The sequence below is a fragment of the Falco cherrug genome, chromosome 4, assembly GCF_023634085.1.
Source record: "Falco cherrug isolate bFalChe1 chromosome 4, bFalChe1.pri, whole genome shotgun sequence".
Taxonomy (NCBI): Eukaryota; Metazoa; Chordata; class Aves; order Falconiformes; family Falconidae; genus Falco; species Falco cherrug.
The window spans coordinates 44,693,056-44,720,584 of NC_073700.1; the positions used below are offsets into that span (position 1 = coordinate 44,693,056).

The following is a 27,529-nucleotide window of genomic DNA, read 5'->3' on the forward strand; positions in this document are numbered from 1 at the left end:
GGACACATCTAGGCTTGGGGGAGAGCTGGGCTTGGGGGGATAGCTGGAATTGGGGGTGCACAGCTGGGCTCGAGGGGACAGCTGGGCTCAGGGGGAACAGAGGGACGACCCAGTGAGCAGAGCAGCCTTTATTGCCCAAATGCCTGCCCAGTCATCCCAGTTTCTGGAGTGCACCGGGAACATGGCACTAAACCCTGGAGCTGGTTACAGCAGCCCCAAGCAGCCGGTGGGGAAACCGTTCCCTGGCTGAGCTAACACTGCCCAAAGCTGGATGGCTGACTGCTCCGGCCCAGCTGCGGCACTGGCATCGGGACAGCAGGATCGGGACACAGGGCAGCGTCACGACAAGAAGGCAGGATTAGGACACACGGTGGGATTGGGACACAGGGTAGGATTAGGATATACAGCAGGATCGGGACATGGCAGCATCACGACAAGATGGCAGAATCAGGACACACAGTGGGATCGAGACACACAGTGGGACTGGGACACACGGCAGGATCAGGACACAGGGCAGCATCATGACAAGATGTCAGGATCGGGACACACGGCGGGATCAGAACATAAGGCAGCATCACGACAACAGGATCGGGACACACAGCCGGATCGGGAAGCACGACAGGACTGGGACACAGGGCAGCATCATGGCAAGACGGCAGGGTCGGGACACGCGGTGGGATCGGGACAGGCGGTGCCCACCAGCATCCTTCGCCTGGACGCGCTGGCTCCGGTCGGACGCGGCCGGGCTGAGCCGCTGCTGGGTCCCAGTGCTAAGGGGCGCTGTGGGACTGGGAATGATGGGCTCAGCGGGGCGGGGGGGCCCGGCCCCAGCCTCCGGGGGCGGGGGGCTGCGGGGCTTCAGCCTTTCCTGCAAAAGAGGGGAATGCAGGGAGTGAATCCCTCCACAGCCCCCGGGTCCTGCTCCCCTGGGGACACCGGTGACAATGGCACATGCCGGCAAGCGTGCCCATGAGCACTCAAACTGGTGACACTGGTGAAGCCCCCTCCCCAGGCCGGGCCCCTCCCCTAGCTGTGCACCCACAGAAAGTACCGGGACGGGGGGCACCTGCGCCCAGTTGCTCGGTCCCTCATCCGCCGCCGCAGCACGTCGACCTCAGCCGCGTAGTCCCGTCTGCGGGTAGAGCGGAGACGTGTGAGGGGGTGTCTCTGCCTGGGGGGACGATGGAGGGTCTCCGTGGGGAGGGGTGGCCAGGGCAGGGTGATGGAGGGGCTGGGCTGGGTTGGGGGGGTAGATGTTCTGGAGTGCCCAGCCTGTGGCAGGGGACAAGGACCTTACAGGGTGGCTTCAAGCTCTCTCTGCCGGGCCTCGCACTGCTCCCCACGTGCCTGCAGCGCTCGCTGCTGCTCTGCTGCCTCCTCCAGCTGCTGCCGCAGCCCCCGCACCTGCGCCTCGCCCTGCGCCAGCTCCTCTGCAGGATGAAGGGGACAGCGGGGTCACACGTACACCCCAACCCCTGACACCCCAAACCCCCACACCCCAAACCAGAGCCTGCCCTGCTGGGCATTGTCCCCAAAGGGCACGTGGCTGGGGGAATGGCATGGGGCTCCTTGCATGGGGGGGAATGGGGACGGAGACCTGCGCCCCACGCTGCTGCTGTGGGGGCATGGAGCTCACCTTGCAGAGCTGCCTTGTCACGGGCCAGCTCAGCCCGCTCGCGCCGCAGGGCCAGCACCTTGTCCCCCAGCACTGTCACATTGGCCTCCAGCCTGGCCTGGGGAGAGGGGACATGGCAGCATGGGGACAGAGGTGGGCAGTGCCCTCCCATCTCTTCATCTGCTGCTGGAGCCCCTCCTCACCACTGCCCCAAGTCCCCATGCTGTCCCCATGCTCCCTGGTGGCCTTAGGTTCCCCCGTCACATTTCTCAAAGAGGTAGAGACATGGATTTGGGAAAAATCACGCTTCCCTGGAAGGATGGCTCAACCTGAGCTTGGTGAGGATGCTGGTGCACCAGGGATGTTGCAGGAGTCCCTGGCCACCCAAGCGCCCAGTGGGTGGCATCCCTGGTGCCTGGGAGGGGACGGGGCTCCTCCCAGCCGTGTCCCTGAGAGGCAACAACCCAGTCCCACTCCCGGCGCCAGCCCTGGGAAGCTGGAGCACTTTTCCAGCCTCTCTGGGCCATTGTTTGGCCGGATGAACCCAGAGGGGCGGTGGGACCCGACTCTTCCTCCGGGCTGTGGCCGCAGCGCTGAGGCCAGGCCCTTTCCCAGCCAGGGCCACAGCTAAAAATACCTGGGAGGAGAAACGGCAGCTCCGCATCAGCTCCAGCCTCCGCTGCTGCTTTGGGATGGGGTAATTATATGTGCGTGGAGCAGCTTGGTCACAGCTAAGAATAGCTGCCCCAGGCCGGGCAAGGGCACCCAGGCTGGGGGTCAGCAGGAGCAGGGCAGTGCCGAGGGTCCAGGAGCAGCCGGGGCTCCCCTCTCGGGGTGTCCCATACAGGAAGGTGGCCATGCCCCCCTGGGGCTGCCTCCCCCTCATCCCGGCTCATCGTTCCAGCCAGCCTTTGCTCTCCAGGGCTTGCGTGTCTTGCAGCATCCTTCCCATCAGTGCCGAGGCTTTCCACAAGCCTGGTTGAAATCCTCCAGGGATGAGGCATCACTCTTGGACTTGGCTACTGAGCTCCCCCAGGACCCCCCCCTCTCCGCTCCAGCATTGCTCACCCCGTGCAAGCAGCCATATGGCCGAGGTCCCCCCCTTGTCCCCATCCCCGCCAGCACCTACCGCCCGCTCCCAGCAGGATGCCAGGCTGGCATTGAGCTTCTTGCCATCACCGCGGGCCTGGGTGAGCTCCTGCCGCAGAGCATCCTCTGCCTGTGCGCCCGCCGCCGCTGCCCGCTGCAGCCGGGCTCGCTCCTGCTCCAGCTCGGCCACGCGGTTCCCCAGCTCCCGGCTCTCGTTGGCCGCCTGTTCCCGGCAGCCCTGCAGCTTCCCCACTGCCTCTGAACGCCACACCATCACTGCCACCGCCACCGTCACCGCCGCCACCAGCACCAGCAGCATCGCACACAGCCCCAGCACCTTCAGGGTGGCTTTGGGCACGGCGGGGTCCATACCGGAGGGGGACATGGGGCTGCTCGCCCGCTCCAGCGGTGCCTGCCCGGGATGTGCCAGTGTCCCTGGGTCAGGTCACTCCCTGGGTTGCTGTAATTGCCGCCTGTGGGTTTTTTCTCACCAAACACCGCTTTGGGCTGCGGTTTCTCACAGGTCACAGCCCAGAATAGATTTGTTTGTGCTGGAGGTGGGAGGGTGCTCTGTCCCTGTGCCTGACCATGGGTGACAGCTGCAGGGAGAAGCGGGGATGCAGTTGGGGTCCAGTGGGTGTCAGGGATGCTGAGGCTGCTGTCTGCCTGGGGGGTTTCTGCATCACCCCCTTGCCCCTGCTGTGCAACAGGGTCAGGGTTCCAGGTCCCCAAGAAGTGCTGGAGCAACAAAATGCTGGTTTTTCAATAAGGTTTTATTACAAATCGGTTAAAAATCACTTAACTATGGAGAGGCCTCAGGGCAGCCCTGCCATGTCTCTGTCCCCTCCAGCCCCGGCCTGTCCTCTCCCTCGTCCTGGGCACAGCCCCTGGTGCCTGGACGGAAATCACCTCCCTGGAATGCCCCATGGTGAACTGGGTGGATTTGGCTACCAGAGAGTGCAGGGAGGTATGGCCAGTGGCCAGAGGCAGTCCCAGGGCAGGGGTGAGCAGGAGGCAGGGCTGAGTGGGCAGTGGGCTCCTGCAGTGGGCACTGTGCCCGCTGCCACCCCCAGACAACTGGGCTGGATGAGGACGGTCCCTCCTCACCCTACATCAGGGGATGGGGAATCATTTGGGCCCATGTTCCTGCTGCTGTGGGCTCACAGGAGGAGCATCCCGGGGAGGAGGAGAGCCAGGAGGCTGAGGGACACTGCCGAGAGCCTGTTCCCACCTGAGTGCTGTCTCTTCATGTCCTGCAGGTGGTTCTGCAGGAGCTGGTTCTGCAGCTGGAGCTTGTCCCTAGGGAGGGACACAGGGAGAGTCGGTGACAGAGCGCAGGGCTGGGGATGGCACGGGGGAGTGGGGGGCTCACCTGCTGCTCTGCAGGTCCTGCAGCTGCCTCTGCTGCTGGGCCACCTCTGTCTTGAGCGCCTTGTTCTCCTCTGCAGGGAGGTGATGGCAGGTGGGGATCAGGGTGTCCCGGGGATGGGGATCAAGATGTCCCCAGGGGACAGAAATCAGAGTGTCCCAGGGGACTGGGGATCAAGATGCCCTCAAAGGACAGGGGTCAGGGTGTCTCAGGGGATGGGGAGCAGGGTGTCCCAGGGGACAGGGATCAGGATGTCCCAGGGAATGGGGATCAGGGTGTTCCGGGGGACTGGGGATCAAGACGTCCTCAAAGGACAGGGATCAGGATGTCCCAGGGGACAGAGACCAGGGTAGCCCAGGGGCTGTTGCCCGTGCCCACACTCCCCTGCACCCCTCCCACCCGGGACTCACCTTGCAGCTGGGTTATATTGGCGAGTGCCTGCTCCAGCTCCAAGGATTTCCCCTCCAGCATACCCTGAGCAGGGGCAGAGGAAAGCGGCTGGAGGCTCCCGCTCGGGCACTCCCCCACACCATCCAAGCACACCCAATTTAGGCCGAGGGGCTGCAGGTTTCCCTGCATGATCCTGGCCCTCCACCCACCAGCAGGACCTCAGCACTTACCAGCCTCTTCCTGCAGGCATCCCTCTGCCCGCGGGCTTCGGTGAGGGACTGGTTGGTGTTGGCCAGTGCCTCCTCCAGCTGTGCCAGCCCCACCGAGCAGTTCATTGCCACCACGGAACCCACGACTTGCTGGCAGAACAAGAAGGTGAGGACCGCCGACAGCACCAAGACAGCTACCCCAAAGGCCAGGGCGCTACACCTCTTCCAAGACATCTTTTCTGGGAGCAGCCGGCACGGACTGCAGCCCACCATCCTGCCTGTGATGCCCTGCCCGGGCAAAAACACACGGTGCTGGCAGGAAGTTTAATGTTTGCCCCGAAATCGACCAGTTTCGTTTCTCAGAGAGGGACTTTCCAGGAAATCATGTGGTTCATTGCGTCCGGAGCGTTCAGGGAGTCGAGCAGCCACTCAGCTGTCAGGGTCCCTGCTGGGGCTGGGGCTGATACTGGCAGGGCCTGGGCAGATGCTGCAGGGGACCCCCCCCCACTGCAGGGGGTGATCTCAGCCCTGTGTCCCAGGCTGTGGGGGGCAGAGCTGGTGGGCTGCAGGTGCACATGCAGCCCCATGGGGCTGCCAGTGGGGCCAGTGCCCACAGTGGGGGGGGACACAAGGCAGAGCATCCCCCAGGGTGAGGGGTAATAGGGGCGGGGGTGGGCGTGGGTGGGCTGGAGGAGGGGGGATAAATGAGGGGGGTATCAGGAGCACGGGCTGCCTGTGGTATGGAGAATTAGGGATGCAGGGTACTCAGGGTATGGAGAATTAGGGGTACAGTGTACTTAGGGTATGGGGAATTAGGGGTATGTGGTACTGGGGGCATGAGGTACTGGGGGTACAGAGAATTAGGAATACAGGGTACTTGGGGTATGGAGAATTATGGGTACGGGCCACTGGAGGTATGGAGAATCAGGAGTATGTGGTACTGGGGATATGGAGAATTAGGGAAACAGGGTACTCAGGGTATGGAGAATTCGGGGTACAGGGTACTGGGGGTATGAAGAAATGGGGGTACAGGGTACCCAGGCTATGGGGTACCTGGGGTATAAGCTAACTGGGGTTTGGGGTGCCTGGGCTCAGGGCTACCTTGGGTATGGGAGTGTGGGGCAGCCAGGTGAATGGGTACCTGGGGTGCGGGGCACCCAGGGTGTGGGGTTACTGGGGGGGGTGGTACCAGCCTGCCAACCCACAGCACAGCCTCCCCCCAGCCCGGCGTGGCTGCCCCAGCTCTGGCTGGGCACGGGGGCTCTGCCAGCGCCAGGATCCCGCCCTGGCTTCTGGCGAGTGCTTGGTCCCGTGATGACCACGTCAGTCCAGGCTTTCACAGGACTTCCCCATCCAGAACACTCCTCGGCTGCTGTTCAGGAGGGTTTTTTGGGGGGAGAAGAGCTGGCAAGGGGGGGAGGAGGAGGGTTAAAGGGTGGGGAAGGGCGGCGAGCCCTCCACTCCCATCCTTGGGGAGCAGCATCGCAGTCCAGCCACCGCATGGGCTGGTTTTTGGGAGGCCGGGAGCAGGGCTGAGCCAGCGCCTGCTCTCCTTCTGTTGGGGAGAAATTTGAAACGCTTTTTTTCCAGGAGTTATGCTAAAATCCTGGGTTTTTTTAATGCTTTTCCTGCTGTCATTTCTCAGCAGGGAAACAGCCCCCAAGCAAAGGCAGCACTGGCTGGTCCATCATGGCCCTGAAGGACCCCGAAGCACTCGGGAGGATGGGGAAAAGCGTCTTCCCAGGTCATCTCCCTGCCACTGTGTGGGACTGGGAGGAGATGGGGGGCACGGCATGGGATGTGGATGTGATATTTGGGTATGGGATACATGATATAGTGTGTGGACTGTAGGATGTGAGGTACAGGGTGCAGCATATGGGATGTGGGATGCAGGATATGGGGTGCACGATATGGGATACGGGATGCAGAATATAGGATCTGGGATGTGGAATGCAGGATATGGGCTATGGGATGCCAGATATGGGCTATGGGATGCAGGATATGGGGCTATGGGATGCAGGATATGGGGATATAGGATATGGGATATGGAATGCAGAGTGTGGGATGCAGGACTGGGGTGGCACTCTGCAGCCAGGGATGTCACTGTGCCTCATACCAGAGCTCATCACCTAAATAAATTCGAATCCAGCCAAGGCAATGCCTACTGGGAGCAACCCCAGCCAGGCTGGAGCTGGAGGGGTGCTAAGGTGGCTGGGTGTGGGGTGTCCTGCTGTCACCATGTTTCCACAGCCAGCTGCTGCTGCCACTGTCCCTGCCACTGTGACTGTGCTGGGGAGCCAAGACCCCAGGCACAGAGCCCTGGCACAGGCAACCCAACCCCAGGGATGCTCCGGCCGCATCCTGACACGTGGAGGCAGCGGCCACTGCCTCACCTTTCCTCCCCCCAGCTCCAGAAATAGCTGTTCCAGTTTTAGTATTTTTATTCTGCAGCTTCATGTGATAGAAAAAGCAATGGCTGTGAAATTGAAAACACACAAAATATTTACCAAACTTCAAGTTTTTGAGTCAGATTTTCAACATCTGGAGAATTAAAAGGGTCTGGCAGATTCGGTGAGCTGTCAGCGTAAAGCCTTTAAATATGTTGTTATTATTATTTATGGTCTGGAGCCTGGAGAGGAACGAAGGCCAAAGGTTTCAAAAATAGCTTGAAAAACGGGAATGGATGTTTTTTCCAGAACCAGCTCACTTTGAACAGTGAGATATTGAGATGCAACTCTTAAAAAATATATCTAAAAAGCAACTGGGAGAGGAATGTGCATCATCAAGGGCTGCCCCGAAGCCGCCCCAGCACGGTGGAGCTTGGCCATCCCCGTGGTGTCCCGGCTTGGGCTTGCTTCAGAAAGTGTTACGCTCCAAGCAGCCCCTCTCCCTCTTCCCAGTTTTCCCCCAAATCCTGGCTTCCAATGGCTGCTTTCCCAGGGAACAGCGATACCCCTCAGTGCATCCACTTTGGGAGGAGTCGGGGTCTCTCGCCTCTGGCTTGTCCATGTTTGAGGACCAGGGCTTTTTTCCCCTCCTCCGGCAGGTTGTCCAGAGGGAGTGCCGGGAGCGGAGCAGTGTCTCTTGGCCAGACGGCCTGGAATTCGGCAGCTGGATCTGGCCTGGCCCTGCCATAACAGCAGAGACGGTGACCTGGCACCTCCCATATCCCCCTGCAGCTGGATGCCCAGGGATGCTCTGGATGCCCAGGGATGCTCCTGTTCAGGGTCCCTGGGGATGCTCTGGATGCCTGGGGATGCTCCCATTCAGGGTCCCTGGGGATGCTCTGGGTGCCTGGGGATGTTCCAGTTTAGGGTCCCCAGGGGTGCTCTAGTTTTGGGTCCAAAGAGATGCTCCAGTTCAGGGCAGGGGATGGAGGAGATGCCTCTGCACCTGCTGAGACTGGAGCCTTGGGCAGAATGCGGCCCCTGAAGCAGCAGTGCTGGGCATGGTGCAAAGGAGCAAAGCCGGCAGGGAGAGGGTGTGTGGGGACCCATTTTAGGCTGCCAGGGGCAGGGGCTGGTGCAGTGGTGATACTCTGCATCCCCCTCAGCCCCTCACCCCATGGCTCAGCCCTGGGGAGGTAGTGGGGCAGCACAGCTCCCCCAGCCCCTTTGTGGGGCTGAAAGGAGGGTCCTGGGCACGCACAGCGCCTCTGCTTTTCCCTTTCATCCCTTGCCTGCGTCTGTTCCCTTTCAGCCTGAAACGTGGGTTTCTCTCCTATTTTGGGTTGGCTTTTCAGCTGCTTTCTTTTATTATTTTAATTTAGGCAATGTCATTATATTTTCCATTATTAAAAAAAAAAAAAAGAAGAAGAAAGAAAGGGAGCTGCTTCCCAAGGTGCTTTCCAGCTCCCGGCTGCTGCTCAGAGCTTTTGTTCCTGGCCAGCACCAGGACGTGCTCATGGGGTCCAGCGTGGCAGCACCCCCTTCCCACCACCCATGCCCTGGGGGGGGCAATGGGGCTGTTGGGGGGTGTACCCCAATGTGGGGATGCTGTTGGTGGGGGACCAAGCAAATAGCAGCCCCATCCCCACTGCAGGGGCCCCAGCAGCACCAAACGACGTGCCGATGCACCATCCTGCTCATTTACGTTGGGCTCCGGCCATCCCTAATTGCTGGTGGGGTGGGACAGGAGCTGCCAGCTCCCAGGCTCCTTTTTCCCTTCCCTGCTTTGCTATTCCCTTTTGGCCGGGGTCCGGGGGTAACAAGAAGCAGCTGATCCTGGCCCCCCCAGCCCCCCCACCTGCCTTTCTCATCACCACAGGATATGCATCCCGCACGGAGACTGGTTCTTGCCATGCCCCCTCGCTGGCATCCCATGGTCCTGCCATCCAGGAGCTCTCCTGGGATGTTCCCATCCCTGTCTCTGCCTTCCAGGCATCAGTGGAGCTGGATGGACCCACCAGTGCTGGGGGCAAGCGGGGCAGCATTGCACCTGCACCTGCACCTTGCACACCCCAAAAACCCACAGCCGGGACCCACCACACCCCATCGCTCACCCAAAGCTGGGGGGGGACCCAAGGACGTCCTCGTCCCAGCCCCAGCCACCCACCTGCCTGTCGTGATCTGAGCCAGGAGCATCACCCTTGCCAAGGGGCTGAGAAGGCAAAAAAAGAGTGATTTGGGGGTTTTTTGACCCCAAAGTTGATGTGTTGCTGAAACCCCCTCTCGGTTCTCCATCCTACAGGCTGCAGGTTCAGAGTGGGGTCCTGGCGGGGCTCCCCACACTGGTAGCCTCCATGTAGCCACCGTGGGTCACACAGAACCACATGCCACTGGTTTCTGCTAATGATTAGGGGAATTAGAGACAAAAGCGTCCCAGCTGGCAGCCTTGGACACCCAGCCGTGTAATCAGCCCTGGGCTGGACTGCGAGGCTCAGCACAGCACTCAGCAGTGCCTGGAAGCCAGGAGGGGCCGGGGGGTTATTTTGGTACCTGATGATGCTCTGCAGCACAGGGGTGGGGTGTGGGTCTGGCTGGCCCTGGCCACTGTGGGGGGCGTTTGGGGCTAGGGCTGGGGCTGAGGGGCTCCTCGTCCCCAGGGCTGGAGGCTGCAGGACCCTCAGGATGGGGCCAGAGGCTTCAGCCCCCAAGCTGAGAGTCCCACACCCGGGGAGGGGGGCAGCAGGAGGATTTTGGCTGCAGCCCCCAGCCCAGCCCCTGACCCCGGGCGGGTTTCCAGCCCTCGGGAATGTGGGGCAGGGCTGGACACCCAAGCATGGGCCTCCCGCAACCCAGGCAGATCGCTGTGTGTGTGCCCCTGGCTCCTTCTCCGTGTCCCTGGGACTAGGGGGAGCCCCTGACACCCCCTTGGCTCTCCCCTGCACCAGTCCCCCCACAGCTCCCAGAGCCCACAGGACCCATGGCATGATGCTGGAGGTCCTGGCCGGCGCTGGGGCGGGCGCCAGCGAGGTGGAGCAGGGTGCAGCTGTGAGCAGAAGGGGCTGCAAACAGGGGTGTCCCACTGGCCCCTTTGCATGGCTGCTTTTTGTCTTTTTTCACCCATTTTTCTTCCCGATGCCATAAATAGCAGCAGAGCTGCAGGAGCTGCTTCCATCTGCCCTGCCTGCGCAGCTGCCTCCGACAAAGCCAACCAGATGGTGGAAAACAATCCTGCCCGCTGGCACTCCCCCGCCCCCCCAGCCCTGGCCCCAGCGCTGGCGACAGTGGTGCCCGATGGGGAGCATCCACCAGCCTCCCCCCTGGCGAGGGACGTGGCTCCCGGTGGGGCAGCACCCAGCACCCAGGGGCAGGCAGCACCCAGGCACAGGCAGCACCCAAGGACAGGCAGCACCCAGGAGCAGGCAGCACACAAGGACAGGCAGCACCCAGGAGCAGGCAGCACACAAGGACAGGCAGCACCCAGGAGCAGGCAGCACCCAGGGGCGGGCAGCACCCAAGAACAGGCAGCACCCAGGCACAGGCAGCGTCCAAGGACAGGCAGCACCCAGGAGCGGGCAGCACCCAGGTTTTGTGGGGGTGGGAGCCCTGCTGTGATGGGGTCTCCGCGTCCCAGGTGCCCCCTCCCGTGCTGTGCTGTGGCGTCGCCCACCTGATGTGCCGGCGCCTGGCTGCGGTGGGTTCCCACCCAGGCGGGACGGGGAGAGAAGCTGGGATTTGGCCGCTGGTTTGGCACCCACCCGTGCCCCCCCGGGTGTCCCCTGTCCCCTTTGATCTTGCGAGCGGCCACATCCAGTGTCAGGGTGAAAAAATGCCGCATCCCGGCCAAACCGTGTTGTAAAAGGGAAACGTTGTCCCGGGAGCTGGGGGGGCTGGCCCCATAAATGCAGCCTGTTCCATTACAGCATCCGCTGGAGCCACGGCTGGGAGGGGGCATGGGGGGGGGTGCGCACCTGCGAAACCCACCCAGCACCCTGAGTCAGGGGACAGACAGTCATTAGATGGACAGAGAGACCCCTGCCCATCACCACGGTTGGGGTCACCCACTGGGTGCCCAACTCCTGTGCTGGCTACATCCCTGTGCTGGGGCATGAGGGGGGCGGGAGGGTGTCACGGGGCTGGATGGGGCCCCCCCGCAGCTGCCACGTCCCCTGGCCACGGGGAGCTGGCGCGGTTCCCCCCGTGTTGCCGCCAACCAGCTGAACGACGACCAAGGCAAACAGGAGGTGCTGGGACGGTGCTACCGTGCAGGGCGGGAGGCGATGGGGCAGGAGTTGGGGGGGTCACACATACACGCGTCTGGGCACCCCCGGAGAAGCCCAGCAGCCAGGCGGGTGTACACACAACCATATATTTCATAATAAATAATGTACAAATCCGCACGCGCCCTTGGTGCGTGCCAGCACCGTTGCTGTGGGGGCGCATCCTGCCATCGCCTCTCGCTCGCTCCCCTGGCCCAGGCGCACCGCAGGACTTAGGGAGGGTGTCCCTGCGCTGGGGAGAGGCTTTAAGAAATATCTTTTTTTTTTTTCTCTCCTGGATAAAAGTTGGGGCAAAATGCTCCTCAAGGGGAAAACAGCCTGGCTGGTGGTAGCAGGATGGGTGCAGGATCAGGCCCAGCCAGGCTCTGGGCTGAGCTCGGGTGAAGGTGGCAGGGATGGAGCCTGGCATCCCAGGCACGCCACGGAGCCCCTGCGCCCGGCCGGATAGCTGTCACCGCACCGTTCCGGGGCAGAGCGTGCAGGGAGGGCATTTTATCCACATCCTTCAGTTTTTCCCCAAAAGAAACCTCACGTTTCCTTGTGGGATGCAGGGCAGGGGTGCAGGGGGTGCTCCCGTTCCTGGCACCTTCAGCCATGAGTGCCCCGTTGCTGGACACGGGGCAAAGCACCGGGTGGGGACCCCTTCCCATCCCAGCCCCTTCCCCTATTTGCTTCCACCCCCTCTTTTATTCTTTTTTATTTAAATAACCCCCGTGGGGCCGTGGCTCTGCTGCCGGCATCACCGGCACCGCAGTCCCCGGGGCTGAGCACCAAGAGCTGCCCCACACAGGGCTGGGGGCAAGGGCAGGGGCAGCACCGGGGGGGGGCTGGCGAGGCCGGTGGGGGCTGCCTGCTGTTGCCCCCCTCGCCACAGCCCAGTGGTACCCTGCCCTGCTGTCCCCTGGGGTCACGGCAGGAGGGTCCCACTCCACGTGTCCCGTGTGTGTCCCCCTTAGTCGTTATAAATGAGTGCGGTTAAAAGCGACGGGGAAAGGGAGGGCAGAGCTGAGCCGGGGAGGGGGCACAGAGGGGGGGTGCGGTGTTCATGGCTGCCCCCGGATCTGGCCCATCCTCCGCCGGCTGCTGGGGGTCTGGCGGGTGGCCGTGGGGCCTGGGGCTCGAGCGCCGGAGGCAAAGTCCATCACCTCGGGGGGAGCCCGGCGCATCTCGCTGGTCCCCATCTCCCGCCGGATCTCAGCCAGCGCCTCGGCTGGGGCCGTCAGCAGCCGCTGGAAGAAGCTCTCCCGCCCTGCCGGCCGCTCCTGGCAGGTGAAGGTGACAGCCGTACCCGCGTCCGCCTTCATCTCCCTTGAGAAGCCATCAGAGGTGCCATCAAAGCAGCGGCCGATGGCGATCTCCTTGGCCAGCCGCGGGTTCTGGTCCGTCACCGTGTAGATGCCATAGTTGTGACCCAACGGGTCGACCGGTGCCAGCATGGTGAAGGCAGCTGTGTGGTTGTTCTCTGCCACGGGCGGGTGACGGTTCAGGTACTCCCGGAGGAGGCTGTTGACAGCTGTGCGGTGGCAGCTGCCTTGGGGGATGATGGAGACCAAGGTGCGATCCACCAGGCTCTGGTCGAAGAGCATCCCGCTGCACTTGAACTCCACGCAGGCACCTGAGGTGTTCTCCAGCAGCATGTCCCGCACGCTACGGGTGTCACGCAGCCCATAGAGCTGCCCCCGCGTGCGGGGGTGGCTGCCCCCCACATTACGGGACCTCACCATATACTCCTGCGGCCCCTCGATCTGCACCTTGATGAAACAAGCCCTGAACTCCTGAGGGTTGGGCCACCACGAGAGGTAGTCGCCAGTCCAGGAGGTCAGGTCGCTCTCCTTGAAGGGCACCACATTGTACTCGTACTTGTCCACCTCCACGCGGTAGAAGCGGAGGTGGTTGGCGCTGACCGGAGCCTCCTCACACTCCTCGAGGCTGCGGTAAGGGTAGATGGGACCATTGGTCTCATCAACGTTGTTGGGGTCAGGCTTGGCCACGTTGATTTGGAAAGCTGTCTTCTTCAAGTTGGGGTCATCGTGGTCCAACCGGCGGTAGCCCAGCTTGCCCAGGTAGGGCTGGGACACCCCAACTGCATTGGGGTTGAGCTTGGGGCTGGAGGCCACAGCTTCCAGCTCCTCGCCGCCCAGCGTGGCCGTGACGTACGCTGAGTAGGCATCGGGGCGCTGGCCATCACAGAAAGCGGGCAGGCAGGCGCCGTTGGGACCTGTCACCACGCTGTCAAAGCGCCCCCATGCCCGGGGATTGGCAGGATAGCCGGGCTGGGGCTCCAGGTTGATGAGGCTGATGACCACCCCTTCCAGTTGCTCATAGGGGTTGAACTTCTCATTGCTGTAAGCCCTGACCTTGACAAAGCAGCGACGGTCCTCCGGCACGTCCAAGTTGAAGAGACGCCGCTCCCGGATCTCCAGGTTCCCCACCAGGAAGGTCCTCTCCTCCCTCTTGCCCCGGCTCCCCCCGGCCGGGCGGAGGACACCTTCCTCCTCCCACAAGCCGGTCTCAGGGTTCAAGGACCACAACTTCATCTTCTGCAGGTGTTCTGGCATCCAGACCTGCCCCGCGTCCATCCGCACCTCCACTGGCCCCGTCTGCAGCACCGCACCTGTCTCCCCTTCCCGAAAATCCACGGTGAACATGCCGTAGGTCCGCAGAGGAATGATCTCTCCCTCAGTGTTGGCGAAGCTGAGGTCGCTGGAGGCCGTGCTGGCTGTCGCCATGTCCCTGGGGTCCAGGAAGGTGACGCTGGCTTTGACCGTGCCCCTGAAGACCTCCCCAGAGGGACGGAGGAAGGCACCAGCGGGGAGGATGAGCTCCCCAACGGGCTCCCGGCCGCTTGCCTCCCCCAGTGGGATGGCGTTGCTCTGGCTGCTGTCCAGATCTACCGGCTCCTTCTTCCGCAGCATCTTGACCTCCTGGTAGACAGCACCACCACGGCGGTTGAAGGGCAGGACTTTGACAGCATCCACGAACCTCTGCTGCTGGTCTACAAAGCGAGCCACCAAGCGCTGTGTGTCCGGTGGCACCTCGATGGTGAAGGAACCCTTGTAGCCAGTGAAACCAACCTTCTTCCCACCCAGGAAGATCTGCCCAAAGCGCAGGGGCTCGCCAGTGTCAGCTGCTGTCACCCGTCCCTGCACCAGGACGCGGGGCTGGGCACAGGGTCCACAACCGCACTCAGCCACCACCTTGATGGGCAGCAGGGAGCCGGCGCAGGGGATCTCCCGCATCTCCATCCTTCGCACCCCGCAGCAGTGCCCCGCATCTGCCCCGCACCCCGACTGCTTGGCCAGGCTGCTGGCACACGGGGCAGGCGGGCAGCGCCCCACATTGTAGTAGCGGGAGCCGGCGGCATCCTGTGGGCACTCACTGGGCAGCTCCACGAGGCTCGGCTCAGGCTCCGGCTTGCAGCTCTGCTGGCCCTGGGCTGGGGGACACAGGGCAGACCAAGGGTTAGGGTGACCCTCCCCACCACACCCCCCATCCCAGGGTGATGGTGTGGCTAAGGAAGCCCATCCCATTCTCACCCAGCACAGTGAGTGGTGCTGGCGCCGATTTGATGGCGCCTGCCTCGGTGCTGGCTTTGCAGTGGTAGGTGCCAGCCTGCTCTGGTGCCAGCCCCTGCAGCACCAGGCGGCTGCCGTAGCGGTACACCTTCCGCTCCAGCAGCGTCCCGTTGTGGTACCTGCAGGGATGAGGACGGGCTCAGCAGGGATACAGCTGGGTCTGCCTTTCCCCACCATCCCCAATGCCAGCTTTCTGCTGCCCAGACCCTGCTCACCAGTAATATTTCTTGGGTACCGGGGTGCCCGAGGCTTTGCAGCAGAAGGTCACCTCCTGCCCAGCCACCCGCACCTTCGCCTTGGGATGCAGCACCATGTAGGGCTTCTCTGCAGGGGAAGAAGGTGGCAAAGGAAGCAACGAGCTGCAGTCCCCCTCTTGGTTCACTCCCTCACACCGTGCATCCTTTGGGGATGTCCCTTGAGGGGTGCACCGCGCAGCCCCCACCTCACGCCGCGATGCTTACCCAGCCTCTGCAGCCTCACATGCACCACCGCCACGCCAGAGCCGTTGGAGACGACGGATGCCAGTCCCGGGGCAAAGCCCTCGCGGTGGATGCTGATGTTGGCGGCAGTGCCCTCGCACAGCCCCGTCACGGTGAAGTGCCCGTGGGCATCGCTGCGGGCCAGCAGCACCGGCGGGCGGCCCTCCAGGTAGATGTGGGCGTCCGGCAGTGCCGAGCCGGTGGTGGAGACGACGGTGCCCTGCAGTGTGTGCTCAGGGCAGGCTGCGGGGTGGCACGGTGCTCAGACCTCATGGCTGTGGCCGGCGGCGGGGCCACACGGGTTGGGGGCACCGGGGAGGGAGTCCCTGTGTCCCCAAGAGCAGGTACCTGGGCAGGGCGAGGGGGGACATTTCTGCACCTCGGTGGGGCGGCCGGTGCACGGCATCTTCTTGGTTTTTTTGCAGCTCCGGCGCCGGACACGTGTCCCAGCGCTGCCACAGCTGTGAGAACAGGGGCCCCAGGTGCCCCACTCCATCCACGCTGGCTCTGTCAGGGAGACGCCGGGCAGGCATCGGGCACCACGTTCCCCCCAGCCCGGGGTGGTCCCATAACACAGGGACACGGGAGGTCCCCAGACAGGGAGGGTCCCTCCAAGCCACCTGTGCCCAGCCAGCCCTGGCTTACCCCTGCCAAGCTGTTTTTACCAGCACGGCCTCTGTTATTGCAATTAAGCTGATGATGCGCAGGCAGCAGCAGCTTTGCCCAGGAGGTGGCTGCACCGATGGGGAGGCAGCTGCTGTGCGCCAACGGCCCCCTGGGACCCCTCGTGCCACCAGTGGCATGGGCAGAAGAGGAGATGGAGGTGGCTGGCTTCAGGTGGCAAGCACTGGCTGGGGGGCAGGTGGGTGCTGGTAGTGCCAGGGTCCCTACCTGGGCAGGGGCCGGCACTGCACGGCCGGCGCTCCACAGCTTTGCCCTTGCACTTGACCTCCTTCAGTGTGGCCACCAGCTGGGCATTGACGCATCGGCGAGTGCGGGTCTGGGTGCCGCTGCTGCCGCAGGCGCTGCGTGAGCAGGGACTCCAGGAGGACCAGTGCGACCAGTAGATATGCTCTGGTGGGAGTGGGGAGTAGAGGCATTATCTGGGGGCCCACCACCCACGTCCAGATCCATGGGTGTGCACTTGGCCCCTGGGATGATGCCCAGCGTCATGCACCCAAGGGGTGATTGCTGGAGTTGGGGGGGTCTGGTGGAGTCGCAGCACTGCAGCACTCGGTGGGATGCAACAGCGGGAGGGGGTGTGAAAAGCAAGGGGAGAGCACAGCAATGGGTATGGACCCCCCCAACATGCCAGCGGGGTCCGGGGGGGTGGCACTCACCCAGCGGGCAGAGGAAGCGGATGTGGTAGTTGGAGCAGGTCTTCCCCTGCGGCTGCTCCTTGTTGATGCACCGAAAACCCTTCTTGGGGCTGACGTGCACCACCTCACCCACCTCCTCGGGCAGCTCCCACTCAGTGGTGCGGGCCTGGATGGCCACCGGCCGCTCGCAGACGCGCCCACGGTAGTAGAAGCGAATGGCCTCCAGGCTCTCGTAGTCCCCATCCCCCCCAGGGTGGTCGATGTTGAACCACGATGTCCACTCAGCTCCTCTGCCTGGGACAGAGCCAGCCCTGAGTGAGCGAAAGGGGAGCAGCCCCCCACCCTGTCCCTAAGCATCCCAGGGTGCCACCAGGGCTGGGCACAGCTCAGGGATGCCGAGGGCTGCACAGGCAAGGGACAGGTGGATGAAAGTGTGTGGGGATGGAAGGCGCCAGGGGATGCAGCGTGGGAGCCACGGGGAGCGCAGGGTGTGCACAGCATCCCTGCTGCAAGGGTCCCGTGGGGACACTGCCACGGAGGAGGTGGCACTGCCAGGCTGGCACGGTGGGTATTACCCCATGCAGCCCCTCTGGGGGGCTCTGACTGCAGGTCCCCCAGGGCACGGTGTCTGGCGGGGGCTTGGGGACAGCCATACCTGCTGTGTCCAGGTCGAGGTCTGCCAGGCTGGGGACTGCTTTCCAGGGCTTCCCTGCCGTGCCGCTCTTGCCCGGCTCCGAGTTGTTCTCTGTGGGCTCTGGGGAAGGACATGGTGAGAGCACCCAGTGCCAGGGCACCCTCTGCCCAGGGCACCCAGCGGTGCTCAGATGGTCCCTTGCCAAGCCGTGGGCACTGAAGCAAAGCGCAGCCAGTGCTGGGACACACCAGGTCTCAGTGGGGATGGGGACTCGCCACCCTCAGCACCCTGCCCCCTGGCAAGGGGCTCCAGGCAAGGGGCTCTGGGCAGGATTTACCAGCTCCATGGGGCTAGGCCGGTGGTGTCACCATCCGGGGTGGACAAGGAGAGGCTGCAGCCCCCTGGCCAGCCAGGGGTGGATCAAAGGGCAGCTGAGGCTGGTGCCGCGTGGCGAGTCCGGCTGTACCGGGGCCCATGCCATGTTCATGGGCTGCTTGCCACGAAATGCTCCCCGCAAGCTCCCAGCTGCCCTGGGGCAAGATCATCCCCAGGGGTGATGTGGGATGGGGAGACCAGCCAGGGTGCCCACGCACACACCCACCACGCCAAGATGACAGCACGAACCTGGCGCCACAGCAAACCCTACCAGCCAAAGCGGGAGGCAGCAGGAAACTGGGCTGTAAAACCACAGCCGGCAAGCGGGGACACCACCACGGCAGCAGCTGGCCCGGGGGGCTCGCTGCATGCCCCAGCTGGAGGGTGGACCCCCCAGCTCCCACTGGGCCCAGCCAGCCGCATCCCAGGATTGAACCCAGGGAGTGGGGTCTGCAAGGGCAGCGCTGCCCGCCTGCCCCTCGTGCAGGTGATCCCAGGTGCTGGGCTGGGGGCTTCAGCCAAGCTGGAAACGACAGATGAGGGGAGCAGGTCCCTGAGGAGAAAACTGGCCCCTGGTGCCTGTCACCCACAGGCACTGGGCAGGATGCGGCCAAGCAGTCAAGACACCCCTGTGCAGCCTGGCACACCCTAAAGTACCCGTGGGGACCCCACGGGCGCCCCATGGCCATGCAGCGGCACCATCCCTCCGCCAGCAGCAATCCCACGGTAGCGGGGACCTGACCCTGCCACCTCCTGTCCCTTCCCCAGGTGGCAGGGATCTGGGGGACAGCGGGACCCGTCACAGCCTGCACTGTGCAGGTGGATGGATTCTGTCCCTGGACCAGGGACGGTCCCAGCTCAGTCTCACCCAGTCACTGCCCTTGGCACCTTGCAGGGACCCCCACGGGTCTGGGGGGCTCAGCACCAGGGGGCAAAAGCCCCATAGAGCAGCTTGTGGTGGTCGAGCCAGTTGGGGCTTCCCGCAGGTGCTCAGCCATCCAGCGCTGCAGCTGGCAGAGCTGGTGGGGACGTGGCGCAGGACACATCCCCATCCCTCTGGTGACATGGCCCCAGGGAGGGCAAACCTGCCCCAAGCCTCGCCAACGCATCCTCCTGCCAGCAGATGCCAGAGGGACTGTCCCCAGCTGTGGTCAAAACCCTGGCGCACCTCTGATCCTGGCACACATCTGGCCCCGGCACACATCTGGCAAGCACTCAGCCCCAGCCCCATCCTGCCCCGCATCACCACCGCCAGCCCCCGGGATGGCAGGGATGCCCCCGGCAGGCAGCACTGACAGGTCCCTGCGCCGTGGTTAGCCACCAGTCCCGGCCTTACCTGCTGCCCTGGCACCATGCAGGGCGGCGAGAGCCAGGAGGGCCAGTGCCAGCTCACCCATGGTTGCCTGTGCCGTGGCAGGGCGGCCGGCAACTGTGAGCGCGGCGGCACCGTGGGTCTATATATGAGGCCTTTCCCCCTTGCGCCGGCAGACAGCAGCAATCGGCTCCTGGCACTCAGGACCGTCGGCTCTGCCGGCGCTGGATCGGTGTCAAGAGGGAAGCGGGAAGGCGGCCTCCCCAGCAAGCCGGCCGCGCGCTGCCACTCGCTGCTCCAGCCCGGGAAACTTGAGGGTTTGTTTTTGCAAAGCTGCTAAAATTGGATGCACTTGGGAATGCGGAGGGGAGGGAAAGGGGAAAAAGCCAAGCAAGCCCAGCCTCGGCGCTCCTGCGGTTGGGGTCAGGGTGCCAGCGCTCCCCTGGCACCCGCTGCCGTGGGGCACGGTGGGCTGGCGGGGCCGGTGGGCGCCCGTGCAGTGACCTGGCCCGCGTGGGTGTGCCAAGCTGTCCGCAGCCCCATGCCGAGGTGGCGCTGAGGCCGTGCAGAGCTCAGTGCACCCATGGCCCCAGCTGCCCCCTGGGATGCAGGATGCAAAGCACCCAGCGGCGCTGGCAAGTGATGGTGACTGGGGGGGGAGGGGGGCGATGGGCTGGGGACCCTCCCCAGGGTCACCTCCAAACCACAGCTCCCCACGGTTGGGGACCGCAGCCCCCTCCCACAGCCCCGCCAGCGGAAATCCCAGCGCATTCCCTGCATTCCCCAAAACTCCAGCTGCACCGAGCTCCCCAGGGGGGAGGCAGCTCCCAGTGCTGGTGCGGGGTCAAGAAGACCCTCTCTGCTGGGACAGGGCGGGGACGGTCCCCAGCGGTGGCTTGTCACTGCTCTCCCTGTTAATTAAAAAACCCTGTAGCGAGGGGGCTGCTGCTGCGCCCCTTCCCCAGTGCGCTTGAGGGTTTCAAGCTATGGGGGAATGCAGCAGCAATGGGGACCCCACACCCACCCATGGGACCCCAGGAACTGCCCACATCCCCATGGGACAGGCGACAGAGGAGGTCACATGGGGTCTGCCCCTGAGAGCAGGTTGGTGACAGGTCCCAGGGGACACAGCACAGGGGGGCCAAGCTGCGCACGGGGCCATTCCCTGGCATGGACGGGACATGGAACCAAATCCCGGCACAAGCCCCCAGCTCAGCCCTGCCATGAGGCCACTGTCCCCTCACCCCGTGTTCCCAGGCAGACATCGACCCCAGGGAAGAGCCACCAAGCGCTTTATTGCTGGGGGGCTCGCAGGGCCACCACGCACTCGGTGCCGGGGTACTCAGGCAGGTTGAGCTCAAACTTCTTCTGCACGTCGTAGGGGAGGAATCGCCCGGCCACGAAGTGCTGGCGGCCCAGGAAGCGCCGAGCGCACTGCTTGGGTGCCGCCAGTGACACCAGCACGTCGGGGCTGATCCCACCACTGCTCCCGGCCTCCACGTCCCACCCTGCCATGGCAAAAAAGACATGGGGAGGGGTTCAGGGCACCCCAGGGGACACAGCGCTGCCGGGCACCAGTTTGCCGGTGGAGAATGCTCTGGGGTGGTGGAGGAGGGGAGGGCGCAGGGAGGAGGGGGTGCGTGTGTGTCCCCCCAGCATCGCCGCCTTGCACCGCTCCAGCTGCATCCTGGCACTGTGCGGGGTTTTGCTTGGTGGGGATTCACCAGCAGCCGTGCCGAGAGCTCCTGTTTGCTCCTGCGGGGGGGGGGGGGGGGGGGGGCACACGCGGTGTGGGGGTGTGATGGCAATTCCAGGCCTGGCCACCAGACACCCGGGTGTTTTCAAATTACATCATGTCTCAGTTCAAGGAGTTTGTTATTTATCGTGGATGCCCTGAACGCATCCGTGGAGAGCGGCTGCCAGCCTGGGCTGCCGGCAGGGATGCTGCCAGGCTGGGGGCGGGGAAAGCTGGGGGTCCCCGGGGCTGTCCCCACCCTGGGAGGGCTCCGCAGGGGCTCCCCCACCACCCAGGCGCTGAGCCCAGGGTGATGCCACAGTGGGCTGGGTGACAATCTTGGGGTGAGCACAGAGCTGGGGGGGTTCCATCCTGCCTGGGGGGATGCTGAGCATGGTGCCAGACCTGAGGGCACATCCAGGCTGACGATGGGGATGCGGATGAGCTTCAGGGTGGCCAGGATGGCAGCGCAGGGCTCCCTCCCCTCGGTCGCCTCCGCCTCAGCTCCCAGCACGGCATCCACCACGGCGTTGTAGGCATCATTGATCAGCTGCACCTGGGGGGGGACACGGTGGGCAGCGGCTGGGGGGTCCCCCCCACCCCCCTATGGGACAGGCACCGAACCCCACACAGGGATCCCGTCTTCCTGCATAAATAGATTCATCCAAGAGCTACTGCCAAAAAAATCCGCCCCCCCCAAGAAGCCAAGGCGGGGGGGGGGGGGTGAGGGGCGCGGTGGTGCGGCGGAGCCCAGCACGCCGAGACACGCGGCCCTGGCCAGGGCAGTGCTTTCGGGTCACATTCCTCCCACCGAGCCCGACGCTTCCAACAACAACAGAGCCGGTGGCTGGCGGGGCCGCGGCAGCCGCCGCTGGATTTCATGGCATCCCCGGGCTCCCAGCAGAGCCGGGGGCGGGGTTGCGGGGGGGATGGAAGGAATAAAAAAAGAATAACAAACTCAACCACGTCAGCCAGTGAGCACGGGGGCTCCAGGGGTCTCACCTCGGTGGGGAGGTAGGAGAGGAAGGGGATGTCCATCTTCTCGCACTGTGTCGTGAAATCCTGGTACAGGGGGTCCGGGGAGCGTTTGGGGTAGAAGATGGTGGGCTCATAGTCCTGTGGGATGGAGAGTGGGGATGCGGTGTGGGAGCCTGGCACCACTCGAGGATGAAGAGGAGCACGAGGGAAGGAAGATACCTACAAAGATCCGCAGGTGCCGGGCGCACACCAGGCCAATGGCCCCATTCTGTGCCGGGCCACAAACGACCAGCACCGTGGGCTGCTTGCGCGGCAGGGACGGCAGCGGGAAGGCCTGCCGAGAGGAGACAGGGATGTCATGTCACTGCCCAGCCCCGTCCCTCTGGGGCAGCCCTGGGGATGGCACCCAGCATTGGGGATGTGGCGGGGGGACCGGGGCTTGATGACCCACAGTAAGGCTGTGCTGCTGGGTGGGCAGCGTGGTGTGTGGTGGGATGGGGACAGCACCCACAGTAGGATGGAGACAGCACCCATGGCAGGAGGGGGCATGTGATGGGGACAATGCCCACAGTGGGATGGGGATGGCACCACAGCAGGACTTGGATGGTGCCCAGGGCAGGACAGGGCCCATAGTGGGGTGAGAATGGTGTCCACGGTGGGATGCAGATGGTGCCCATGGTTGGATGATGATGATGCCCACGGTGGCATGATGATGATGCCCATGGTGGGATGATGACGATGCCCACGGTGGGATAGGGAAGGTGCCCAAGGTGGGCTGAGGACGATGCCCGGGACAGGATGATGCCCGTGGCGGGACGGGGCTCCCTGCCAGCCTGCAGGGAGGTGGCCGAGCACTCCACATACCAGCAGCCTGCAAAGGGAGGCTCTGTTTATCCATTGACAGATTTTTTCCTGCTCGCAGAGCCTGGCTCCTGGTCCCATCCAGCCGCCAGAGACCTGAGCAGCACGGCCCGCTTGCAGCGCTGCGGTGCCGGACAAAGCCAGGCTCGCCTGGCCCTGGCCCTGCCCTGGTGCCAGCCTGCATTGTGGCTCCAGGGGATGCACCGGGAGGGGATCCTGACTGGGGGGCGGGATGCCCAAACTGGGATCCGCGGATGCTCTCCCTGGCTCAACACCATGAGGAAGAGGATGCTCAGCCCCACTCTCCCCAGCTGGAGCTGGTGGTGGAGCCAGGGGTGCTGCCGTACAGGGGGGGCCCTGGAGGGGTGGGCAGCCCCGCACTGTGGGACCTGGACCAGCCTTGGGGCAGGGACCAGGACCAGCCCCAGGATCCAGAGAGGCTCCAACACCCAAATATTTCCCCTCCTCAGGCAACTTCTCTGCCCTCAGAGAAGGGAAGGGCAGAGCACAGTCCAGACACCTCCAACGGAAAAGCTGAGGCAGGTGGGCGCGGAGCTCGGCGGCTGCCGAGGCACAAAGCTGCCCTTGATGCTGCACCTCCACTTACCCAGCTGCTGCCTCCTCCTCCTCCTCCTCCTCCTCCTCGTCCCATCCAGCACGAGCACTCGGGGCTCACCACACCAGGGGAGCAATGCCAGGGCTTGAGGAGCCCCCCAGCACCCTCCTCCCCACGCACAGCAAAGGCAGCCGGTGCCTGGCAGGGGTGGATGGTGGAACCCACTGGCCCCGGGTGACCCCAGTTCACCCCGGGGGGGATAACAAAGGGCAGCTGAGGAATGCAGACACCCCACCCCCCACCCCGTCTCCCAGGGTGAGGCTGCAGCCCTGGCATGGCCAGAGCATCATCCCACTATCCCTGTGCCTCCATCCAGGGTGGGAGGGAGACCACAGCTGGGGTGGGAAAGGCCACACAGGGGGACAGGGTGCGGGGGGGAGAGCAGCCGGCAGCCCCCCCACCCCGGCGGGGGGGTCTTGGGCCCCACTGGCCACCTCACCTTGGTCACGGCCATGGCACAGGCGTGTCCCCAGATCTCGATCAGCTGCTGCCGCCCAAACCGATAATCCTCCAGCAGCTCCTTCTCGATGGCCTCTGCCTCCGCCTTGCTGCGGGGGGAGCGGACAGCAGTGAGGGCAGGGACACCCCCCCGCCCCAGCACTAAGCCCCTTGGGCCCCCAAGCATCCCCGCGGTGCAGGGCAGGGGATGCTTGGGGGCAACGGGCAAGCGGGCTGGGGGCTCACAAGGCTGAGGGTGGGCATGGCCGGTGGCTCGGGGCTGGGGATGCACACGGCCGGCACATTCGGGAGCCCGGCAGCACAGGGGGGGGCTGTATTTCGTGCGAGGCACGGCCTTGGCAGCATCCCCGGGCTCGTGGGGATCGGGCTGTTATATAAAAGCAAACAATGCTGCGGTTGTTCCTGCGCTGCGAGCCCAGGAGCTGGCAGGGTCCGGGAGCCTCCAAATTGGACAATAATTGCTCACATCTGTTGGCTCACCTGCGCCGCGGCTGGAACAGCATGTGCCGGGTCCAGTGAGCTGCTGTGCGCTTGTCATGGAAGGGACGTGAAATCTGGCCCCTAGGAGAGGCCGCAGTCGGGATGCTGGTGGCCCAGGGAGGAAAATTTGCAGCCTGGGGGGCAGCTGAGGGGCCCCGGCCATGCTCCTGCTTTGGGGATGCACACTCACACCTTGCTCGGTCCTAGTCGCAGGGAGGGGACCAACTGGCCCTCCACTATCTGCAGGAAGGTGTGGTGCTACCAGCCCTGGGAGCTGGGGGGAACAGGGGCTGGGGGCTTGCTGAGTCCCTGGCTGCAGGGTCACCCTGCACTGTCCAGGGTGACCCCATGAGCCAGCCACGTCCCCTGGGTGTCCTGGCAGAGCCCAGAGCCCCCTGTGTCCCAGCAGAGCCCGTACCAGGCTGTCCCCCGGGGGTCCTGGCAAAGCCTGGAGACCATTTAGTTCTGACATCCCCTGGTCGTTCTGGCAGAGCCCAGAGAGCCCCCTACTCCCCAGCCACCGTGGCTGATCCCACCCTGTCCCCTGGCCATCCTGACAAACCCCATAGACCTGCCATGCCCTGGTCACTCTGGCAGACCCCTTAGACCCTGTCCCCTGGCCGTGCTGACAGATCTCATTGACCCCACATCCTCTGGCTGTCCCCACAGGCCCACCCCATACCCCCTGTATGCCTCGGCAGACCCCACAAAACCCCAGTGCCCTGCCCAACCTGGCAGACCCCCAGAAGAAAAAAAACCCTCACCCTGCCCCATGCCTCCTCTCCTTTCCCATCCTGTTCATCCCATCCCACATCCCATCCCCAATCATCTGGTGCCCTCTAGTGAGTCCCAGCCTGTCCCCAGCCCCACACCAGGGGCAAAAAGGGGGGAAAAGGGGCCAAATCCAGCCCCTGCTCCCTGGTCCTGTGCGGGGCCTGGCAGAGCCCAGCTAGCCCCAGTGCAGCTGTGTTGTCAGTCACCCAACAAAAGGCGCATTTTCGGCTCTGACAAAATTCCCCACGTCTGCTCCAGGGGAGAACATTGCCCGTAATCACTGCTGGCAGGGAAACCTGGGCTGCGGCCCGGGCTGGCTCCCGCGGTCCTGGCATCGTCCCCAGGGAGGGGGGGGGACACACATTGTGGGGCTCCCCGAGTCCTGGCTCGCTGCCCACCCCGGGAGCAGAGTCCCCTCCAAGCGCTCTGGGGTGCACGTGCGCTCTCGGCCCTCCCCGCTTTGCGGTTTGGCTTTGCTATAGGGGCTGGGGATGCAGGGGGGGACATGCTGCTCCTGTCCCCTGTGCAGGGGTAGGTGCCCCACTGAGCCCTGCTGAAACCCAGCAAAGCCCAGTCCAACGCAGTTTAACCCAGTTACTGCTGCCTCCTGGGGCGTGGTGGATGGCCAGAGCTGCTGCTGCACTGGCGGGGCAGAGACCTTACTGGGAGCGGGAGGGGGAGGAGCTGAAGGATGAGGGGTTTGAAAGCATCCCTCCTGTGTCCCCTCCTGTACCCCAGTTCCAGGGGCAGGGCACCTCGCATTCTGCATCACTGTTCTGCAACACGGCTCCGTGTCCTCACTCTGCATCCCAGTCCCACATCCCAGTTCTGCATCACGGCTCCATGTCCTCCCTCTGCATCCCAGTTCTGCACCCCAGTCCCATGTCCTCCCTCTGCATTCCAGTCCCGCATCCTAGTCCCATGTCCTCCCTCTGCATCCCAGTCCCGCATCCCAGTCCCATGTCCTCCCTCTGCATCCCAGTCCCGCATCCCAGTCCCATGTCCTCCCTCTGCATCCCAGTCTCACATCCCAGCTCCGTATCCTCCCTCTGCATCCCAGTCCCACATCCCAGCTCCGTATCCTCCCTCTGCATCCCAGTCCCACATCCCAGGTCCCACATCCCAGCTCCGTATCCTCCCTCTGCATCCCAGTCCCACATCCCAGCTCCGTATCCTCCCTCTGCATCCCAGTCCCACATCCCAGCTCCGTATCCTCCCTCTGCATCCCAGTCCCACATCCCAGCTCCGTATCCTCCCTCTGCATCCCAGTCCCGCATCCCAGTCCCACATCCCAGCTCCGTATCCTCCCTCTGCATCCCAGTCCCGCATCCCAGTCCCGCATCCCAGCTCCGTATCCTCCCTCTGCATCCCAGTCCCACATCCCAGCTCCGTATCCTCCCTCTGCATCCCAGTCCCGCATCCCAGTCCCACATCCCAGCTCCGTATCCTCCCTCTGCATCCCAGTCCCGCATCCCAGTCCCGCATCCCAGCTCCGTATCCTCCCTCTGCATCCCAGTCCCACATCCCAGCTCCGTATCCTCCCTCTGCATCCCAGTCCCACATCCCAGCTCCGTATCCTCCCTCTGCATCCCAGTCCCACATCCCAGCTCCGTATCCTCCCTCTGCATCCCAGTCCCACATCCCAGCTCCGTATCCTCCCTCTGCATCCCAGTCCCACATCCCAGCTCCGTATCCTCCCTCTGCATCCCAGTCCCACATCCCAGCTCCGTATCCTCCCTCTGCATCCCAGTCCCACATCCCAGCTCCGTATCCTCCCTCTGCATCCCAGTCCCACATCCCAGCTCCGTGCCCGCCTCTACACCCGGCTCCGTGTCCCGGTCCCACATCCCGGCTCCCTGCCCGCCACTCGTCCCCCCCCGCCCCGCGGGGTGCAAGCACGGGGAGCTGGGGACGCACAGGGGTCCCCAGCCCCAGGCGGTACCGGAGTCTCCCCCGTGCCGCTTCCCGCGCTGGGGCCGCGCGTGCCGGAGCCATCCCAGCATCCCTGCCGCAGCCATGGCGACCCGGGATGCAGTTGCTCTGGCAACCGCGGTTATTTGGGTACCGGCCCCCCCCGCCCCCGTCCTCGGGGGTGCGAGAAGCCGGGCTGGGATCGCCCCGCGGGGAGACATGCGTGGGGACAGCTGGAAGGGGGGCTGGCGGCACCGGGGCGCTGGGGGCATCACGGGAGGCAGGAGCCGAGCCGGGGGGAGGGGGTCCCGGGGTAGCGGGTTCCCCCCCAGCCCGTCCCGGGGGGCAGCGGCGGCGGGGGGTGGGGTGGGGCAGCAGCTCCAGTGCGGGCGTACGGTGAGGGGCACAGGCACGGCGGGACCCCAGACCCCCCTCGGGGCTGCTGGCATCCCCCGTCGGGGGGTCCCTGGGGCCGGGCTCACCTGAGGTAGCGGGGCGGCTGCCGGGCGGAGCCGGGCGCGGAGCTCATCCCGGCGGCGGCGGCGGAGCCCTGCGGGAGCGGCGGCAGCAGCGCGGACCCCCGGCGCTTGGCGATGCCGCCCGGGGGAGGCGGCTCCGGCTGCCCCCGCCCCGCCCGGCCCCCCCTCCCCGGGAGCATCGCCCGGGCCCCAGGCCCGCCCCCGCC

The 27,529-nt window shown here is 64.5% G+C and overlaps 3 protein-coding genes across 8 annotated transcripts; all 3 read right to left on the minus strand.

Annotated features, from left to right (window-relative positions):
- Positions 1–36: 36 nt before the first annotated feature.
- Positions 37–5,097, minus strand: LOC114017286 (coiled-coil domain-containing protein 194-like). Of its 6 annotated transcripts, none has more exons than XM_055708023.1 (8): positions 4,694–5,093; positions 4,484–4,547; positions 4,077–4,146; positions 2,745–4,003; positions 1,637–1,733; positions 1,298–1,430; positions 1,067–1,132; positions 37–868 (listed from the first exon to the last, which is right to left on the minus strand). In XM_055708023.1, exons 4-8 carry the CDS (start codon positions 3,087–3,089, stop codon positions 859–861), a joined length of 651 nt encoding a protein of 216 aa, XP_055563998.1. In that variant the 5' UTR covers positions 3,090–4,003; positions 4,077–4,146; positions 4,484–4,547; positions 4,694–5,093; the 3' UTR covers positions 37–858. The 6 variants fall into 6 exon arrangements, with proteins under 6 accessions (XP_055563998.1, XP_055563997.1, XP_055563996.1 ...); XM_055708022.1 differs by having other exon boundaries at positions 1,052–1,132; XM_055708021.1 differs by having other exon boundaries at positions 37–1,132.
- A 6,906-nt stretch (positions 5,098–12,003) lies between these two features.
- CILP2 (cartilage intermediate layer protein 2) lies at positions 12,004–19,229 on the minus strand. Its single transcript, XM_055707961.1, has 9 exons — positions 19,055–19,229; positions 17,365–17,463; positions 16,731–17,003; positions 16,282–16,464; positions 15,739–15,897; positions 15,373–15,633; positions 15,127–15,235; positions 14,873–15,030; positions 12,004–14,772 (listed from the first exon to the last, which is right to left on the minus strand). Exons 1-9 carry the CDS (start codon positions 19,113–19,115, stop codon positions 12,380–12,382), a joined length of 3,696 nt encoding a protein of 1,231 aa, XP_055563936.1. The 5' UTR covers positions 19,116–19,229; the 3' UTR covers positions 12,004–12,379.
- A 1,087-nt stretch (positions 19,230–20,316) lies between these two features.
- YJEFN3 (YjeF N-terminal domain containing 3) lies at positions 20,317–27,502 on the minus strand. Its single transcript, XM_055706706.1, is given in 8 exon segments — positions 20,317–20,538; positions 21,171–21,321; positions 21,768–21,881; positions 21,967–22,077; positions 23,660–24,001; positions 24,004–24,036; positions 24,039–24,081; positions 27,327–27,502. Coding segments are annotated over 8 exon segments (1,185 nt in total). The 3' UTR covers positions 20,317–20,323.
- Between the last annotated feature and the right edge of the window lie 27 nt (positions 27,503–27,529).

Bases quoted from the DNA above. Each gene is read 5' to 3' on its own strand.
- CILP2 (XM_055707961.1), bottom strand. From the start codon at position 19,115: ATGGGTGAGCTGGCACTGGCCCTCCTGGCTCTCGCCGCCCTGCATGGT. The intron at 16,465-16,730 runs GTGAGTGCCACC...CACTCCCACCAG, and splicing joins CCGCTTCCTCTGCCCGCTGG to AGCATATCTACTGGTCGCAC. The intron at 15,634-15,738 runs GTACCTGCTCTT...GCCACCCCGCAG, and splicing joins TCCCCCCTCGCCCTGCCCAG to CCTGCCCTGAGCACACACTG.
- LOC114017286 (XM_055708020.1), bottom strand. From the start codon at position 3,089: ATGTCCCCCTCCGGTATGGACCCCGCCGTGCCCAAAGCCACCCTGAAG. The intron at 1,734-2,744 runs GTAGGTGCTGGC...CCCTCTCCCCAG, and splicing joins CATCCTGCTGGGAGCGGGCG to GCCAGGCTGGAGGCCAATGT.